The sequence below is a fragment of the Temnothorax americanus genome, unplaced genomic scaffold (assembly GCF_048541705.1).
Source record: "Temnothorax americanus isolate GAGA-0224 unplaced genomic scaffold, ASM4854170v1 Scaffold7, whole genome shotgun sequence".
Lineage (NCBI taxonomy): Eukaryota > Metazoa > Arthropoda > Insecta > Hymenoptera > Formicidae > Temnothorax > Temnothorax americanus.
In genome coordinates this window covers 4696931-4717499 of record NW_027509792.1, presented here as the reverse complement: position 1 = coordinate 4717499, position 20569 = coordinate 4696931, and the positions used below count along the sequence as shown (strand labels likewise).

The following is a 20569-nucleotide window of genomic DNA, read 5'->3' as shown; positions in this document are numbered from 1 at the left end:
GAAGCGCTCTCGCGCCTCCGGTTTCTCCGCGCGACGAAAACGACGAACCCGCGCGGTTTCCTCGGATAAACGGTTAACGATATAAGGAAGGAGGGGCATTGACGTCAAAATACTTAATCGTCGTTCACCGAAGGTTCGGTGAAAATGTCGTAGAAAGTCAAGGAGAAAGCGGGACGCGGCGAGGGGCCGCGCTATTTCCCGCGGGTGTAAAAATAAAGCGTCGGCCCCTGGGCGGACATTATACCACAATTAGATCGCGTAGGTCTGAAAATATGCTACTGGCTGATCTCGTCTACGAGAGACGAAGTCGCCGCGCCCGCGATGTATCTATTTCAACTAATTGAAGTTCTTGCGCGACGCGACTGGTCCGCGGAGGTCGCTCATTCCTCGTGCGGAAATCGAGATCGCCGTCGTGACCTGGACGCGCCGATCGAGGTGGCGTGCTCGCGATCGGTTTATAAATACGTGTCACGAGAATATGAAGCGTGGACCACACGTTTGACGTAACTCGCCGACACACGCCGCGGTCAGGGGAGTACGTTCGCCGCAGGGGGGCAGAAAGAATAGTCCCGGTGCGCGCCGTGACGGTGACGGTCCGCCGCGCCGTCCCACTCGTCCCAGCCGCGCGATCGAGATCGAAGCGGAAGCGCGCAGACGCGCTCTCGACAGCTTCGCGGACGTTGAGCTTTTTTTCCCTTTCTTTCTCGATCATCCCGAGCGTCTTTTTGCTTCGTTCGACGAAGTCTGCTCTCGTTCTAGAGATTCTTCTCGAACAACTCCGATGTTACGACGACGACGGTAACGAGTTTGCGCCGCGAGGGCTTGCTTTTAAAGATTTTAAAGATTTCTTGAACAAATCGGAAGGTATGGATATCGAAAACTTTAAATCAGGTTCGAATCGGCGAGACGCTTATTTGCGCTTAATGATGATTATACTATTGGAAAAAGAGCTGACAGTGAGAGTCTCAGCTGTGATGGTCGCTCTCGAAACACATAATTTTCTTCACGACTGCACCGGAATCGCTCGCGTAAAGTAAAGAAGATTCCCCCCCCCCCGAGCGACAGTGAACAGTGAAGGGTCTCCCTCGAGACACCTGAAAAAGTGTTACAGACGTCTTTACGGCGTCTTTATCGCGCGGGTTTGATCAGCTTGAACTCGTTACGTTAGCGCGGCCATCGGCAAACGGGGGGGTTCGGGTACCCCTCCCGGCGGAATCAACTCGTGGCTTCGCGCCTCCGGCTCGGTGCTCCAAGAAGAGCGACAGAAACGGACGAAGGAGGCATTTGGATAAGAAGAGGAACGCGGTAGGCAGGCGTGAAAGCCGGCGGCTTTTCTCCAACACGCATGCCCGCCGCGCCGCGGTCGTCGTCATCGTCGTCGCCGTCGACGTCCGCCTTCATATCGACGAGTCGCCCACGACGCGGTGCCAGCCAGTGGCCCCACGTCCGTCGGAACAAACCCCTCCGCGTCGTGCCGACGACGAGGATGCGCAGGGGAGAGACGGTGGAGGAGGAGGTGGCGAACAACGACAAGGGAAAACCGGAGGCGCGGCCGAGGCGCGCCCGCTCACCTCGGCGTCACTCGGCGGGGCAGCGATCTACGTGACCTGGGCCCACCACGTGTCTCAGTCTCTGACGTCACGCCCGGTCTGCGACGCGACGCGATCACCTGCCCTCGACCTCTCGCGACGCGAATAAAATTTAAAGCCGATCGTCGCGGAAGGAGGGAAGATCGTCGGCGGGGAAAGGAGCGGAGGAACGCGTCGCCCCGCGAGACGCCGAACTTGTGGGGACTCGGGTAGCAACGAGACGGCGGAGCGGATCGACGTCGTCGAGGAGACCGCGGATCGTTTTCGCGTGGTAGGGGGAGCGGTCGCGGACGCGCCTCGCGGAGAAGCCGACGCTGCTCGGATACGCGGCTTCCGCGGCGCGAGCGCGGAAGGAGCTGAAACGGGACGTCGCGGTCTCGCGACGCCGTCGTAAAACCTGGCCGCCGGCCCCGCGGAGGGGTGTCCGCGGGCGGAAACGCGGCGACCGTGTGCGTAGTTCTCCTCGTAGGAAGTGCACGCGGTCGCGTCGTCTTCCGTCGTCGCCGCGCGATAACGGGAGGAGGAAAGGAGAAACGCGGTTACGCGGGTCCGCGCGGGAAGGCGAGCGTGATTTATTTCGGCACGCGGTAATTTCGGGGCTGCCTGCGAGAGAGAGATGAGAGAGAGAGAGAGAGAGAGCGAGAGCGCGACTAGCGCGAGGAGGCAGCTGGCTCCGGAGGAGGGGATGAACGGACGGTACTCGCCGGTCTCGCGGCGCGAGTAAAAGAGAGGCCGCGGGATAGAGCGAGAGTCCGAGAGTTAAAGCCCGCCGCTCTTGCGTCAGTGATGCACGCCGCGAGGAAACGGTCTCTTTCGCGAGCTGCGGTAGTGGCGAGTCGCTCTTAATAAACCGCGATCGCGCGAATGTTGGCAAAATCGTCGCGTGGAAGAACGAACAACGGGTTCCGCGCGCGGAAGGAGCGAAACGGGACGTCGCGGTCGTGGTCGTGACGCCGCGCCGTCGTAAAACGCATACGAGTAGAGACGCGCGTTAGACGTTTGTGTGTGTGTGTGCGCGCGCGCGTGGTCTAACGGGACGCAGTAAAAGTACGCGTTCCGATTTAATTCCGAAGGCGCGGATTCTGAGCGAATGTGAGACACCATAGACAGTCGGCGCCTGTATCTCGTAGGTAGACACAGATTAAAATTATTAAAATTGATCGTGACGTTGCTGCCTTTATCATTGACGTCCGAGGTTTATCGCTCGGCGAAGAAGAGATTGCACAGAGAGAGAGCGAGCCGCTTCCCGATTTACCCTACAATGCCGGGATAACTGTTTTCGGACACTGTTCGAGATCAAGCGGCGAAACTCTCGTCTCCGAGCGTCTTCGTTCGTGACGCGAAAACAACGCTCGGGCAGATGTTGACGAGATGAAAAAAGGAAATTTCACGGATCATGAAATTTTGTTTACTCCGGTGCACAGAGGATACATAGAGGACGAAGTACAAGGAGCGCACGTTAACTGAGTACGGCGCAATAATAAAAGAAAGGCTTTATCTTCTCAGATTTGGGCCGCCGGGACGGACACGCTCGCGTAATTATCGAAGACAACTTTCGGCCGCGCGCAACGGCGAGTTTCGTCAGAGAAACTCGCCGAGGTGAAGGAAGACGGGGCGCAGTCTGGAATTTACGGTCCACGATAATACATACGGTGGAATAATCCGCGCGCGACGCAGCACGCAGCTGTAAAGACGAAGAAATCGGGCGGCGATAAGGATCGTCGGGTACTGGCGCTATCTAATCGCGGGTATCGCTCACCCGCGTCGTTGCACACACAACCGCGATCCGTTTTAATCGGCGTGGCGGACGCGCGTCACGAGATTAGTTCCGTAAATCTGCTGACGTCGATCGTCGGGGCATTTGCACGATTTGCACGCGCGGAGAAACGACGAATCGTGCGGTCAATTCGACTCGGCCGGGCCGAATCCCCTGCCGATCTTCCCGGGCCTTCCGCCCGTCAATACGATGTAAACGCGTCGGTAGCACCAAGCCAGCGCCAAGTCACTGTGTATCTCGCCGAGTTGGTGGACAGCGTTCGCCGATCGTGATCATTCGCGGAGACCGGAAACGGACCGATGATTACGGCAATGTCGTCGCGGTAATAGCCGAGTCCGTGCGAGTTTCATAGTCGTGCCGTGCTGTACGATTTGCGCCTTGCGGTTAGCCTGGCGCGATCGACAACAATCGACAAGAAGATTAGAGAAAAAGAAGAAGAAAGGAAGAGAGGAAGCGTCTTCGGCACCGTCGTCTTCGTCCACCGAGCGGGCGAGAATCGTCCGGCGAAAGGAGGAGGATAGCTTCTCTAGCTGATTCGTGACCGAACGGACCTCGTCGATCGAACGGGGGGTTTAAGATTCGGATGAGTCGATAACCGGCGAGATATCCGGCGTACTTTGGCGCACACCTATAGATTGGCGCAACGAGAGGCACGCAATTAAGGCACGAACAAGAGCGGAGGGCAAACCGTGTGCGTCCGCGAGACGGGCGTGCGATAATCCCGCGCGAACTCGCGACTACAGTCATCGATCGGCCGGCAGACGCCGCGCGCCGCGACGCCCTCTCCTCGCCTTGCTCTCGGGCGTCCCGTCCCCACCTGTTCTATCCTCTGTCTCCGGTGTCGTGTCAGGACATTTACGTATCACGTCGGAAACACACGCCTAGTTCGCGCTCTCTCCTCGTCCCTTTCTCGCTCTCCATCTCCCCTCTCTCCGCTTTCGCCTCTCTTTCTTTCTCTCACCCCGTCTCTCTCTCTCTCTCTCTCTCTCTCTCTTCCATCCTTTCTCCCTCCCCCGTCCGTCTTCTTTCTCCGGATCGCCTGCCCGCTTCGCGGATCCCGCTTGCTTCGTTCGGCGCGCGGCGCGAATCAGTCCCGTTGCCGAACGGGCGGGCGTGGATCGCGCGCGTTTCTCCCGCGCCGTACGGTGCACCGCCACCGCGGTGGCTTTGACATCGCCACCGGCAACGCGCGAGGTGTCGTCGACGCCGTACACTCGCCGTAGGTGGGAATCAGTACGTCGGCGTCTACCGCGGCGCGCAGACCTCGAGGATGTGTCGTGGCGCGTTCCAACGCGCGCGCAAAAAAAGGGTCGACTGAGCTTGGCGTCGAGGCGAGAGGCGAGGCACGTTCCCTTCGGGAATCTCCGGGATATCCGGGGGATCATATCGGAGTGCCTGATCCGACCGATCGATCGCGGTCTCTTCCCCCCCGCGAATGGCGATCAGCGATTGCCCCGAGGCGCTAAAGTGATCCCTTCGCGCGCGTATACGCTCCCCTCGTCGAGCGATCGGACGATTTAACCTCTCCTCCCGGGGAAAAGTAGTGGAAGAACGCGCGTGGGAAAATTCGACGGGTGAAATTCGACCTTTTTCGTTCCGGCGCGCGAATTCAGCCCGGTCGATATAGATATCGGAGAAGTCTCCCTCGCGCGCGCGTTCCACGGATTATCGGTCTACGAGGGCGTCGGAAGAGAAGCGGGAAAGTTCAGGCAGAAAATCAGATAGCGCGTAAACTTCTCTATCCGGTTGCGTCGCCGACACGTTCGTCGTTGGCGCGCGTGCCCGATGTTCGAGACGACCGAGAGAGCTACGACGAGGACGACGCTCGACCTCGCTGTCACGCATAGACGACTCGTTCTCGCGTCTTCGTCGTTTTCTAGTTTCTACGTTTAAAATGTTTTGCTTCCAACGTCCCTTCGCGCGATCGTCGCGTGGCGTCGTGTCCGCCGGGTCGCTGTCGACGACGGAGAAGGGCGAGTCCTCGCTGACCAGCGCGGCGATCCTGTCGCCCGGCAGGACGTCCAACGCGAGCGAGCGCAACCGACGCGGCTCCGAGGCGGCCAGCGACGGCTCCAACTCCTCCATCAGGTACATCGACCAGGAGGCCTCGATGTCCGGCGGTAGCAGCACGGACACTCTACCGGGTATCCGCGCCGATTACCTCGACCCGGAACCCCTGTCGCCCGGACCGGACGCTCTGACCTCGAACAGCGACAACGGTATCGGCGAACGGCGGGACGAGAGTAATCGGACCGCGCGCTGTTTCTTGCCGTCGCCGACGAAGAAGTCGAGCAACAACGGCAGCGGTTGGCGCCGCAAGTTCACGCGTATCCGCTCCAACGATTCGTCGAGCTTGAACAACGGCGAGACGACTCGCTCCTCCTCGACGTCTCCCTCGCCCCTGAGCGAATCGATAGCGGAGTCCTCGTCCTCGTCGAGGAATCCACGTACGGACGAGGGGCAGCAGCGGGGCGACAACGCCACGGCGACGACCGTCTCGTCGCCGTCGGTGCAGATCGACGTTACCGGAAGCCCCCAGGTAGCTACCGCCGCCTCCGTCGGCGACATCCCGTCTCTGGAGAACGGCTTCAGCGAGGAGGAGAACGAGGAGGAGCGGGCTTGTCCGGCGACGACCGAGACGAAGGGCTCGTCTTTGCCGTGCAGCCCCGCGGCCGCGTCCGCCGTCGGCCTGACTTCCTCCGCGGTGCCCTATTACGACTTCCTGTCGGTGAACGGCGGCGCGATGCGGCAGGAGACCACCAGCACCAGCTCGCCCCAGCTGTCGTCCGGCGCGAGTTTGCGTTCCAACGTCGAGTCCCCGCCCGCCGACACCTGCGGCTCCTACGGCGAGGACAGCGGCCCGGGCGTGGACTCGCTCAAGCCCGAGGGTCTGGACGCGACGACCGGGTGCCTGCCGGCCGCGAGATCTTGCCCGAATCTGGAGCGACAGAGCGCCGGCTGCTCGTCGGCCAGCGGCTCGTCGAGCCCGAGCCCGAGCCCGGGTCCGGCAGGGCCACGTTTCAAGCCCCTCGAGGAAGGCGACGTACAAGTGTGCTACCTCAATCAAACCCGGACCCTCGTGAAGAAGATCCTGTCCAGCAAGTTTCTCAGGCGCTGGGAGACTCATCATCTCTATCTCAACGACTGCTGCCTGTCCTCCAAGACGGTGAGTGTGACGTTGAACGCGCGCATCGCTTTATCGCACACGCTTGTGGCAGGACTCTCGCGCGTCGCGAGGTCTCTTGAAACTCGATTTCTCGAAGCTCCACCTGCTCCACTAAAATCCTGTATATATCGAAAAGAAACAACGTCGATCGCATGGGTTTAGGAAAGATCTCATAGATCTCCCGTCGGAACGAGAAAAATATTCTCGCGACAAAACTGCACAATGTTATAATCGTATGATTAAGTTCAATTCTGCGATTAACGCCTGAAGAGTCTCACAACTCCGCGCTCGAGATCTCTGTTCTCGGTCGCCTTAGGTTGCCGCGGTGAGTTTCCATCTGTGCATCGTATCGTTATCCGGATTACCGGTTACTATATATGGTAATCTGCAAACGATAATACGATTGTAACTACTCGACGGTAAATCATGTCGTCTAACTTTGTCCCGCGGCAGGATTATCGTGCTCGCGGGGCATAAAAAGAATTCTGTTATTTCTCGGCTACGAGAAAGCTCGCGGAGCAGCCTATATATCTCTGATAGCTCCGAGGACGGCGGCACAGGCGCTAGGCGGGGTTCGAACTGTTTATTTTGGTAGTGACGGGCAAAGTTTGGGGATGACGAATTTGGACTGGTATACAATCTCACGTGTCGCGTCGTATATCCACTTGGACGTTTCCCGCCGCACAATCCGATCTGCTCGGCTGCTTTTTCGCGTAAAAGACGAGCTTATCGTAGTTCGTTATGTAAACTCGCCGCCGCCGAAGTATTCGTGCTTCATCGTCGCGCGATTCACAGTGTCTTCTTTGACGTAGAGACGTAGACTTTCAGTAATTGAGAAGCCGAGTCCGCGAAAATAATTTAACGACTCTACCGCTTTTTATATCTCTATTTTAAATCGAAATAAATCACGTGCCACTGCCAGTCGCCTTACGTCGCAATCTCTCTCTCTCTCTCTCTCTCTCTCTCTCTCTCTCTCTCTCTCTCTCTCTCTCTCTCTCTCTCTCTCTCTCTCTCTCTTTCGGCCACGTAAATTTATTATACTTGTAAATATTTATTGGTGGGGATGCCGACGCTCCGTTAATTAATTTAATCAATTCATATTATATAATTTATCATTCTTTCTTTCTTTCTTTATTTATTTCTTATTTATTTATTTATTTCTTTATTTATTAATTTCTCCCTTAATTTTTCATAAATAAATCATTATTGCTCGTAAACGAAGAAATGTTAACGAATTTGCAATCGCGGGAGAGCATCGAAAATCGTTAGAGTGCATATGCCGAGGCATATGCATTATTCTCGGCCGCTTCGAGTCGCTGGTCGTTCTTCCCGGACTACGATTTCTCGTTACCGGCCGGTTCAGGACGAGCGTTCGTATACGTAACGCACGAAACCACGTCGGAGATCGGTCAGCTCGGGCAACGACGATTACGCGAGTGTCCGCGTTCCTCCCCTCCCTCCGCTCGTCCCCGTCGCGTCCGCGAGTCGCATTGTATCAGAATGCAATCTGCAGCGTCAGGGCCTACACAGCGGCGATTTATGGACACGCTATCGCGATGTACTACGGCAAAGAGCGCCGGCGAACCGGGCAGCTGCATCGAAGTGCGACGAACAGGGATCCCTCCTTCTCCCAGCCGGGTGGGTGATGTTACGTAATTGCGAATTTTCCGCTCGCGTGGAAAAGAGGAAGGAAAAGAGAGGGAGAGGAAGAGAGCAATGTCGGTTGGAGAGGAAAAAAAAAACCCCCGGCTAAATTCGTTACCTTCAGCTTTCAGCGGGCAATCGCGAAGTTCGATGCCGATTGCCTGATTACGGAACCGCCGCCGCCGCCGCTGCGCCCCATGCTCCGCGAAATGCAATTTATCGTTTCGCTTTGTGGAAGAGCGTGCTCCGAGAACGCGGAGTGGCACTTGACGCACTTTGCCGACGTGATTGATTCTATTTCCGTAGCGCTGCATTTACCCTTCGACAAGATTCCAAGACTGTGGTATGTACTCCCGTTTGATAAACGCACGATAGTATATTTTTTTTAAATAAATTTTTCGACGTTCTTCGTCGCGCCGGGCCGCGATTATCTCGCTGACGTATATTAGCGTTGTAAAAAAAATTCGCACGGTTCGCCATGCGTCTGCGTCTCTTTCCGTTTTCGTGGCGCGAAACCAGAAATTATTTGCATATGTGTAAAAAGAGTGCGCGTGCACGAAATCCCTCGTAAACCTTGCGTTCCTTGCGATGACATCACTCATTTGGACGTCTTCGTGACTGCGTGCTCCCTCCCTCCATTGGAAAAAGGAAAATTGAATTCCGCGAAATTAGAAACTCCCTTTTTCAGAATTTTTCATCGTACTCCGAGGTGCCTCTCTTTGCACGCGTTCAGAGATACGCGTATATGTATGATGCAATATTCAGATGTTCTAGACGCGACAGTTATCGCGATGACCGATACTAATAACCGTCCAAGTAATAACAATAGCGATAACAATATCAGGGTAACGCGTGACGTGATGTACGTCGCGATATACGTCGTGATAACGGGTAGAACCCGATATCGATAGAAGACGATACTGGCCGTATCGGATATCTTCGCAGAAAAGAAGAGAAAAGAATTTGCACCTTGACGATACGACAAGGACGGCTCGCCTCGTCATCGATAAAACCTCGCGATCAACCGTTCGTTCAACATTCCGTGTGACAATTCGACCGAGTCGAATTCTTAAATTAATCATTCGCGAGCGCACATTCGGTATCTGCGCGACAGAGGGATTCCAGACGCGAAACTTGCGCTATTTTTTTTCTTCGTCGTCGCGAAAAATCGTCGGATTATGTTAATTTGCCGATCATCCCGTTGCTCATGCGAGTCAATGTTTGTTTGGCTCGAGCCGTGCGTCAGTTGCGTGCAGAAATTCGGGTGAAATGACGATGACGACAGACCCAGGGGAGAGACAGAGAAAGAGAGAGAAAGAGGAGAATAAAGAGAAGGAAAAGAGTGAAACGCGCGCGCGTTGATTGTCAATTCTACTCGCTATGGTTAATCGAGCGAACAACCGATAAGAGAGTCGCGACTTTTCTGACGCACTCGAACGTATAACTTGAAAAAAGATCGGCCCCCTCGATGTATGTACCGCGGAACCGTTTTGCTTGCTCGGTATCGGATGCCATTAATATCGTGTCACTCGATACCCTTTCTTTCTCTCCTCGCGCCCAGTATTAATATTTAGATAATATCAGATGCGAATTCGTCGATGCCGAAAATATTCAACGTAAGGTCGATCCGCGCTCATTTCGCGCGTTCATTTGCGCCAGACGCGTTATAATTGACGTACAAGCCGAAAACGAAGGCAACGCGAACTATATACATGTATGTAGAACGCACAAAGTGACAGTGGGTATATTTAAGTACAAATGCTATTTGTACAAATAAGGTGCTTTTATTAGCATCGGATCCACGTCAAGAGCGCAATTAATATGCCATTGCGGCGGAATATCGAAGTCTAATATCGAAGTCACGGCGAAAATAAGCAGACCCCGATATCTCACGGTAATTTGCATAAATACACGAGGACGTGAATATTTTAAGGAATTTATTCGTTTTCCCATAATCATTTCGTCGTATATATCTTATGCTGATTAATCGCTAAATAATTAACGAAACAATTTTTATACCTACATTCGTAATTCCTGGCGAACGTTGACAGCGCGCGATGTAAAACATTCATTAGAGAGATCCCGAACCATTAAGTATTGCCGACACGCGGCTCATTAATAAAGCATCGGTGAACCGAGGCATGTTATAATCCGACTAACTAGAGTTTAGTGCCTATTTGGCAGAGAGTAAAGAGAGGTCGAGAGGGTATTTCCCAATAATAAAGGCGGTCAATCTGCTTCAACGTTGCGCGCAGCAAAGTTAAAGATTCAAGGGATTTAACCGTGATTGAGCTGTATCTACCGACCGCCCGTCTGTTCAGCAATAAAGAGGATTCACCTTCTCAGATTATCCTTCCGTATACTTCGGCGAGCGAGCGAGCGTTGCGATAAAATCGTAAGACTAAATATACGTTGCGATTTCTTTTATCTAAATAATAAAAAAAATTGCGATAGGGATAGAGATTACTTCTAACACGCAATAGCGGTATATATAATTCATAAATATTTATATTCGTTCTTATCTCTCTTTCTTTTTTTTTCTTGCTTTCGCGTGGCGTGGTTTTATATATTTCTTCGTCATTTTTATACATTATATTTTTCTGCTGATTGAGGCTGTCGAATAACGCAACATTTTTTCTATTTTTTTTCTAACGAACGTCATCGAGAAACATTTCTTGCCCCGTTTCTTCCTTATGGAAATAACAGAAATATCATTTTTAGCGGGAACAGTAGTCGGGCGACGTCACAGAGGGTTCCAGGAGAATATACGAGATTATTGCGTTGGATATTATTTTTATTTAAATGTATATTTCGTTACTGTATGTATACACGTGTATATACGCGGTGTTTCGCGCGCCCGGCAGGATGCGACCCCACGTATATGCGATAAATTTAATTCCGCGGAGTTTCGTGAGAACAACGACGAGGGTTTGTTATGTGCCCGTGTTCGCGCACGGCGAAATTTCGCGGTTGTAATCTATACGCCATATATACATATATGTGCTACGCGTATGTGTCGCGCGTGGGAGCGCGCGATATTTTCGTACTAATGCAGCATTTGTTCGGTAACAAAACGGTCGTTAAACCGGACGTACAACGAATAAACTATATGACGCGAAACGTATTTTTAGGAGACCGATCGCTATTTAGGTCGGCCACGCGTCTGATAATTCGGCGTCAAGTATCTCGCTTTTGTCTCGCCATTTCCTATGCGCAAGCATATCGCGGGAAACGTACGCGACTAACGCGACGCATCCGTTTCTCTTCTGCTTCTTTTTTCCCCCTTTTTATTTTACAATTTGCTACATATACGCGCGCTTCGCGATATTTTTATATTAATACGACAGAGACATGTGTGCGATACGTAAGGACATGTTATTAAAAATGTTATCGGATAACGTAAACTTAGCTTCGCGCCCTTGTACACTTTATTTCACTCATTTACTTCAATTCGCTAAACTGCGCTATATACTGATTCGGGCAATTCCAGTTATTGTCGCTTCAATTAACAAATTTTGCTACGCGATACGGCGACATTCTCGTAAAGACGCGTTCGTTCGTATTCATGTAATACACGCTCGTTTTCTTGAATCCGGACTTCGCAGTGGTATATAGTGAATTATATCAGTGAGATAAAACCCAAATGGATTACTCAAACGAAATACAATATAATTAAATTATAATGAAAAAAATATAATATATAATATAATTATATTAATATTGTATATATAATTGAATTATACATGTGTAATATAATCAAAATTAAATAATTATATACGTTCTGAAAGATAATATTAACGAATTTTATCGATGTGTTCGAATATCATTTAGTTCTCGTGCGGAAATGACGCGCGGAACCGCGTCTCCGATAGGACGGTGAAGTCGGATTTATCGAGGCGACTTCGTGAATTACGGAGTATTAGTCACACCGGTATTATGCGTCGATAGCCTGCAATTTTATTCACGACAGATAACGCGTAACTATGTTCGCGCCGAGAAGCCGCCACGCGCGCGCACACGCGACGCTTTTGTGCGAGCGCGAGGCGGTGCAGCGGCGAAGGACGCTCGTAACGGTTTCGCCGTACGCTCGCTGATGCAATTATTTTTCTCCTATACTGCACGGGGAAATTATCGTCGATTTTTAACGACCGTGCCGTTGCTCCGCGACCGCGCAGGATCGCCGTAATAACCGGCGGTCGCTTTTTTATCGCTTTTTCTCTCGCACTGCGCGACGAATCGTAAATCCCGCGTATTATTACCCCCCCCCCATTTATCGAATAAAAATCGCGAATTGACCGAAATGTCCACGACGAATGTTTCACGTGTCGCCTTTCACTCTATTTCGCTCGGACGAATCTTTAACCGCTCGTGCAATTTATTGATAAAATTATGCTTGACACCGCGAAGAAATCGTTTGGACATTGAAACGCCGCTCGCTTTTCGTAAAGCGGTTGTTACCGTTGATGGCCATCGGTTCCTGGTATGGAATTAAATAGGCGGAATTATAGCGATGAAGATCACTCGTGCTTGAGAGAATGTATTTAACAGCATGCGGAACAATGTCCTGTGCTTTTGTGAAACAGCGAGTGCGGTATCAATAATGCAAAATAGCTACGATAATGCGCCGAAATTCTGTTATTCTACGCACGTGTATACATATCGCATTACGGAAAATTGGAAATACGATATGTTATAATAGAATTTATCCGTGAAATATTCGCGCGCGCGAGGTATTAACGCGAAACAGACGTTGCACGTTGCACGTCGAGCACGATTGAAAAAGAACGAGAAACGGCTGGCTTTGAACGTCGCACCTCGCGCTGTATGTACTTTATTCCGGCCTTTTTCTCTTTTATAAAAAAAAAAAAAAAAAAAAAAATGCGCATATGCAATAACAAGTTTACGTCGGAATGAATGAGCGTTAAACAAAATTGTATTGTGTGACGCACTAGAGTGTCAGTGCCTGAGCGGCTCTGACGCACCTGGAGTTCGGCGAAAAGTCGAACGGCAATTGAAACGGATCGCAATACCCGTGATCCCCTGCCATCGCAAGACGGCGACGGCTGCAGGAATGAAGGAACTTGCGAGAGCCTGGCACATCAAAGTATACCATTTGATACGCGGGTATTTGATTGCCCGGATTCATTTGGGGATGCACTTTGAAGATCGCGGAACTTGGAATTAAAACGTTTCCGTATATAAGAGAAATAATGGAAGAAAGCAAGAATAAGAACCTGCGAGTCTTGTATATCAGCTTAATTTTTATTTCTTAATATTTATATTTAATGTTGTATTATATATTTAAATTAAGATTTTATTTTTAGGAAAGCCCTTGAAAGAATACGAACTTGAATCAGTTGTATGTACATACGTTATACAAAATAATAAGAAGAAATCGATTGCGCTGGCTGCGTTGTGATCGAATGCGTTATTGCCGCGTTAAATCGAGGCTGTAAACCGTCGGGGCGGCTCCTTTAACCGCCCGCGGCTTTTGGCATTTACGCGCTCCATTTATTGCCGTGGCATAAACTGAGGATGGGCAGGAAACTCGTCTTGGGTAACACGCGATGCCATTAGATATATTATTACGTGACGCAGGAGTAAAGTGTTTCTCGCGACGCAAATACTGCTAATGGCCGACCGGTGTTCGCCGATTGACGACGGGCGCAATTAACACCATTTCAATTGGGCGAAGCAAACAGCGTAATACACCGGCCGATACCGCGGCGATGTCATTATATATCCACGTTCGGATCATCTTCGGTTCGCGGGACGAGAGAACTTGGGAGAGAAGTTCCTTATTCGTCTGTTTGTCGCGGGCGATCGAGAAGAATTACGCGCGGAATCCCAGTACATTAAATTCATAATGGGATCGTGATGAGTTTTATGCTCTACCTGGAATCATGTCGCACGTTAATGACGGTGATGGCTTGGTTTTCGTTGAATGCCACATGTGTGTAATGCCACCCTCGCGTCAATAGTATTCGGTGAACGATGCGGCGAAGCCATGCTGATCACAAACGATTCTTTTTCATCGCGCGTTTGAGTCGCTTCTGTGGAATTGAGTTTCCTTTCTCCGTCACGCAACAATGCCAGGCGTTCGAATGTCGCGTTTGATACTAATATCTCTGGTACCAATGCAATAAATGTGTTTCAGACAGGTATATATTTATCCCCCCGTTATATTATATTTCTCTTCGATATAATATCTTCGGAATGTATACGTGTCTGCGTGAAGGGGAAGACCTTTATCGCGAATTCGATTTCAAAACGGGGCCATCCGCTTCGAAACCTTTGTAAAATATTGCGTATATAGCCGTTCTACGTACGCTCGATTGATCAAACGGTCGTACTTTAGTTAGTTAGCTAAACTTAACTTCGAGCTCTGACGATATAACTCAATGAACGAACTGATTCGAAACAGACAGACAGATTTAGTCGGCGGATTATTTTGAGTTTTGCCGTGACGCGATATGAAGGACCGAGGATCGATAGCGTGCCACCGTAAGTGAAACCGTGACAAGGCGGGAAAACTGAAAATACAATAATAAATTATTCACGGAATCGCGACGGATCTTCGTGCTCTCGTATAGTTCGTACTTTGCGCACAAACGCGCGATCGTCCTTTTTCACAAGTCTCCGCTCGCGCAGTTGCTATTTGTGATTTGCAATTCCATTGAATCTAAACGCATACACATATGCGAGCTAAAATAATATGATCTTGCGTCAATGCGGAATCAAAGTTACATTAGCATATCCTTCACACGCGTGAACCCGTCGTGCGTATTTTTCTGACTACTGACTGATTAAAATCAGACGCGTTATCTTCAAAGGGGAATCCATAATAAATATTAATAACAGGGAAAATCGAATATTTTGCAAAATGCAATTGAACGTTGCGTAAATATTACAGACGCGTCCGCGGAGATCGGATTTGCAAGAACGGTGCTCTCTCCCGCATTACGTATTATAAATATATAGCATCGTACAACTATACGGTCGTTCCATAAATAAGACTGCGACCATTGTAATCGGTCGAAACGGTTATTATAATCAATTTCTAAAAATGGCCGAGGCGACGTGACGTTCGTTTAAGTTATCTGCATTTCGTGCAGCGATTTGAATAAGAAAACCGAGCGGCGCGGCGCGTTCTCCTCGCGCTTGTTGCGCGACGCTGAAAAATTTCGCGCGGCCGCCGGCGACGCGCGGCATCGATGACCGTCCGCTCGATGGCGATGATTAGCGCATATTTATGCGGAGATGCGATGAATAACACATACGCGTATGTACATACATCAATCTGTCCGCTCGCGGATCGTGAAAATATTTTTTAATAGCGTCCGAGAGAGAAAAAGCCACGATTTTCGCGTGCGTTCGCTCGTAAATCGTCGCGGACGCGCAGTTATGCTTTCTGCTCGTTCACGCACACGTTATTAACACTGCGCGGACACGGTGGGCCTTTTAGGGCACAGTCGATTTTTCATTTATGATTCCTACGGGAGAATAGAAAAAAAAATTGCAACAGTTCCGGCCTATGTAAGTACAGAAATCACTTTTTGAAACCTTAAAGCTCATACGTGAATTTTTATAGATTTTTTTGTGACACAGAAGCGCTTTCAAAAATCCTTTAGACTTTAATAGCAATAAAGATCCATCGGAGTGTCATTTGACGTGTCTGAATAAGTGAATTCATTACGCACCGCGGTCATTACACGCGGGTAATTGAGGCGTAATTAATCTAATTCGTCTATATCTATCACCAGCGGATGATCGAGTAATTGCGGTTCAAGGATCCGTTATTAGTTATTATATTGTTTCCAGTTCACTCCGGGATGCACGATCATTACGCGCGTAAATAGTTCTAGATTGCAGTTTATACGTGTGCATACAAGTACAAAGAACCATTGACGTAAACGCGTTAACGTCTGATATTTACCTTGTTCCCGTTAAATAAAACGACGTGGATCAGCGACGTTGTATAAATCTCGCGTAATGGCTCTACGCGGGACGCGCTCGTCAGAACTGTAAGTAAAAAGGCGGATATTATCCACGCGCGGGAGCAGCCCGCGCCGCGTGGTAGAGATTATACTGTCCGACGCGAAGATTGTAGGGAAACCCAGCGGGTTTTTCAGCCGGATACAAAGCGCGGACGATCGGTCGCATTGTCAAGTGTTTTGTCGCGCGAGAAAAAGCTATAATTATGTATGTACGATCACACAATGTCCGTGGCGGATCGTTATTTCATCTTTTTTCGCCATGCATAAGTTATAACGCGCCGGATCGGATTGCGAAACGACAGAGTCACTCTCTCGCGCCGCGCATACAACACCGGCTAAGTCCTGAGCGTAATCAAATGCAAATTGCGACGCGTTAAATGCATTTTTCCTTCGAGCGCCTCATCGCTCGCTTTCGCGTGCCAAGCAAAACACGTGAACAGCCGCCGCGCGCGGGCTCTCTTCGGGCCGATCGGAAAGGAGGAAGAGAAGATAAAAAGGGGCTGAGCGGGACGAGAGAGCGCGATTGTGAAAAATGCGTTTCGCGGATTAATCTTGGCGACGAAAGTCGCGTTATTATCGATTCGAGCCGTACGGCGATCATACTTTGAAAGTTACGGGGTTAAAATCCTTGCTTCTGTCCACGCACAAACCACGCGACGATGACGCACGCGAATACCCAAATCTCCGTCGAATGAGGTTCACGCCGGGGTTCGGCCTCTGACCTCTTCACATAATCGACACGCGCGACCGAAGCGTATACGCGAAATATATCGTAGGCAACGCGTCTCTTTTTCCTGCGAAGGATAATCCGGAAGGAGATCGACGAGACCAAATCGCGGCTAGTGATATACGACAGCGACGGAGTTTCGGCGCACGTGTATATGTATACATATCCCAGGATTACCAGCTGTCCCTTTTAAATTACGGCTTCTTTGGCCAGATCGAAGACGATTTTTCCCAGAAGAACGTGGGAGGTTATTGACCGCACAGTGTACAGTTTCCGTATATCATTGTCTAGCTAAACGTCCAATAAAAATTCTATCAGGAATCCCGTCGGCTGAGGAATGCGATCTTGCCAGGATTTTTCTCTCTTGAAGCTCCGTACGCCAAGAAGAGCAGCCCATTATCTTCAATCGTTCGGAAACTGCAGGTGCCTCGAGGACACGCGATCTCTCGTCGAGAAGAAATCTTTTCCGGATCAACTGGGAGAATTTACGGCGGGGAAGAGGAGAATAGTTTCGGGACGGTGAACGAACGAATCGGCACGAGCGAGTCGAATGTTGCGGGCGCGGTTCTCTCCATACGAGCGAGCGAGTGAGCGTTCGTGCGTGCACGCGTGCCTGTGTACGAGCGTGTGTTCCGCTGACGTCAAAGCTGACCCTGGGCTATGTGTTCGAGCAGAACGTTCGCTTCGCTCCTCGCGCCTAACGCCGTGTAAAATACCGGTCGCCGTCTCGTTTTGCGTGGCCTTCGAACAACATCGGGCGAGAATCCCTTGGCGAGGAATTGCGGGAGCAGAAGCGGCTCCTGCGAACGAAGGAGCAGCCGTAGAAAGAGAGAGAGAGAGAGGCGGGGGAGGGGACGTGGCGGAATGTATAATAGCCCCGTGAGAAATCTTTGGAGAATTCTGATTAATTGCCGGCTTCGATCCACAACCGGAATGGAGTGGTACGTAAGTAAGTGGAGGATGTCAAAATGAGGACGTAAGAATGTAATTAAGCGAATGATTCATTTATTTTCGACGAATCTCTCTGCGGGCACTTAGACGAATCTGACGCGCAGCTCTTCCGAGTGAGCTCACGATCAAACAACTTGAAAAATCATTTGCTTTTAAGAATAATCGAGAACCTATCTACCGAGTATTTTACGTAATCGACAATTCGCATCAGATAATCGAGGGAGGAAAATATGGAAGAATAAGAAGATAGAAGGCGTAACATCGCGCCTAATAAAGGAATCCGAAAAAAGGAAAAGAAGAAAAAGAAGCCGTCGCGTCGTTGCGTAAATAGGTTGCTAGACGACCGGAGGCCTTGGCACGTCACCGAAATCTCTCTCCTCGCGATGGTGAATGATGGAACTGTTAGGATTTGAATCGCCGAGGCACGAACGACTCGCCAGAACGCCTATATCGTTGATGGAAGCGTGGGGATTTCCGAGTCGAAAGCGAAGTGGCTTCTTCTCGGAACGTTCTGATCCTACGTCTTCCAGCCGCGAGACGGATTCTTTCCATTCTTTTTAAATTGTCGATAGGAAAAAAGCACGAATAACAACGAGAAAGAAACCCGTACCGCGAAGAGGTCGCAGTGGAATATTCCCTGTAATTAGATGCCGGCGCACATGCAGATCGCTGCGCGTGTAATTTAAACCCCGGTAATGAGGCGGCGAGTACCTTAAGGTATCAGAGATAATGAGACGCGGTGACTCGCGGTGGACTAAATCGCTTTCACGGCTAGGTTGGCCGACGGGGAAGATCGCGGTTCGCGTAGGTAGAACACGGTCGCGGAATTTCAACGGCATCCCCAATTAGCGGCTGCAGAGTGCCGTGGAATAACGACGACCTAGCGCGGATCTCACTTGAATAGGCAAATAGCGGCAGAATGCGAGCAAACACGAAACGCGTATGTGCGTTCGAGTCGTCCTTTTGCCTCATCTCGACGGCACGAGTCTTACGACGAAGACGCGAACTCGGCCTTCATATATCGCCTACCCGCTCGCGGGGTTCGTGGAAACGTATATGAATTTCTGGAATATAGTTCTGAAATTCGTTAAACTCGAAAATGAAAAAAGCGGCGAATTAGTTTTAAAAGTTAATATCCCGTGGGAGGGACCGCGTTACTCGGAACGCTCGGAACCCCCGGGGTAGTTAACTACAAAACTCGTGTATCGTAACGTAAACTTTTTTCTTTTTTTACATGAGAATACCGATATGCCGTTGCTGCGAATTTTCAAGTGCGCAACGTTACGTAAGCTACGTTTGAACGGTCTTTACCACCTTTTGCCCTTCTTGAATTTCTTTTTATTTTTTCTTTTAAGGGGACGGATGACGTAAATCTATAAAAACTCTGCGATTCACGCCGTTTCCTATTCTATGCAAATCTCGCGTGACAATTAATTTTTCACGACATTTAACGCGACGCGCGCTCGCGTGTGCGGGATATATATCGCGTTCTTCTCGCTGGGTAACTGGAACAAAGTGCGGCACATAAAACAATCGCGGAGATGCGGAAGCGCGCTAGCTTTTACGGCAGCCGTAAAAATATAAGCTCGTTTTCGTGGCTCTTGGAACTTGAAAGAGAAGCGTCGTAAAAGCAGCCGTCTCTCGCGTCTAACGCGGCGTTCCGTTCGGCAAGCAGCGGCCGGGCGCAAACGTTTGGCGCGACTTGGGAGCAGAAGTGGAGCGCGTTGAAAAATTTCAGCCGATATTCAGATTCTGGCCGGGAAGTCTCTCACTATATTTCTCCGGCGAAGCCATTAAGAGGTAATTCCGCGTGCAATTCGAGATTGCTATCCCTTAGTCACACGTATAATGGGTTATTTGTGCGAATAGAAAATTTATCGAGAGAGAAAAAGAGAGAATAAGTTATATGTTTAAAGCGATACATCAGAGGTAATTTATTGCGTTTCGTATTTCAATTACGATTCGTAATTGAACGTAAACGCGTTTACGTTTGTCGCACTGACGTACCCGATCGAACCTAATTAAGCGACGCATATGCAATAAAGGTTAATGAGAAAACCTGATTCAACTATTATCTAGCGCTATGTAAATCGTATGCTATTAGAACGGAAAGATGTAGCATGAAAATTTGCACAAGAATAAGAATGCTTGACATTTGATAGATGTCGACGTGTGACGTTGACGTATGACGTAAGTCCGCAGTGCTACAAGTTAATTAATAAAGATAAGCGATTAACTTGACGAGCGTATTCAAGAGATAGATAAAGTAAGAGTGAGAAAGAGGGAGCAGGGAGGGAAGCAGACCGCTTTAAATTAAAATAATTTAAATACAAGCGCCGTCTCCGCCTGATTACTCATTGTGAGCCGCTCAAAGTCGAAATCTGAAACGATTCGATCTGAATTTATAGTCCGCTGTTCATTGTTCGGCGAGTCAAAACGGAAACGAATTTAATTCAGCGATCGCCAGCGCGGCTGCGGAAATCTCTCGGCTACATCGGGTTACCATCGGATCTACAAACGAAACGCGATGTAATCTCGTCCTAATGAATAATTTTCGAGCGCTAGCTGACATCAGCACGAAAACGTCAATCAAACTTCGTCACGGTAGAGATCTCGCTGTCACGATGCAATATATACGCTATTCGCGACAACGCAACGCCAATGGGAGTAGCGTGATTGCGTACACGAGAATGAATCGGGGAGATATTCGCGGTATCT

General features: G+C 50.1%; 1 protein-coding gene across 1 annotated transcript in view; it reads left to right on the top strand.

Moving 5' to 3' along the window:
- Window positions 1-1105: 1105 nt before the first annotated feature.
- The window catches only part of LOC143906236 (C-Maf-inducing protein), a 33868-nt gene continuing 14404 nt past the window's right edge, over window positions 1106-20569 (top strand). Inside the window, exon 1 of the mRNA XM_077422162.1 lies at window positions 1106-6532. Within this exon, the coding sequence (XP_077278288.1) occupies window positions 5261-6532 (1272 nt within the window). The 5' untranslated portion in view covers window positions 1106-5260. The remainder of the gene's footprint in view (window positions 6533-20569) is intronic.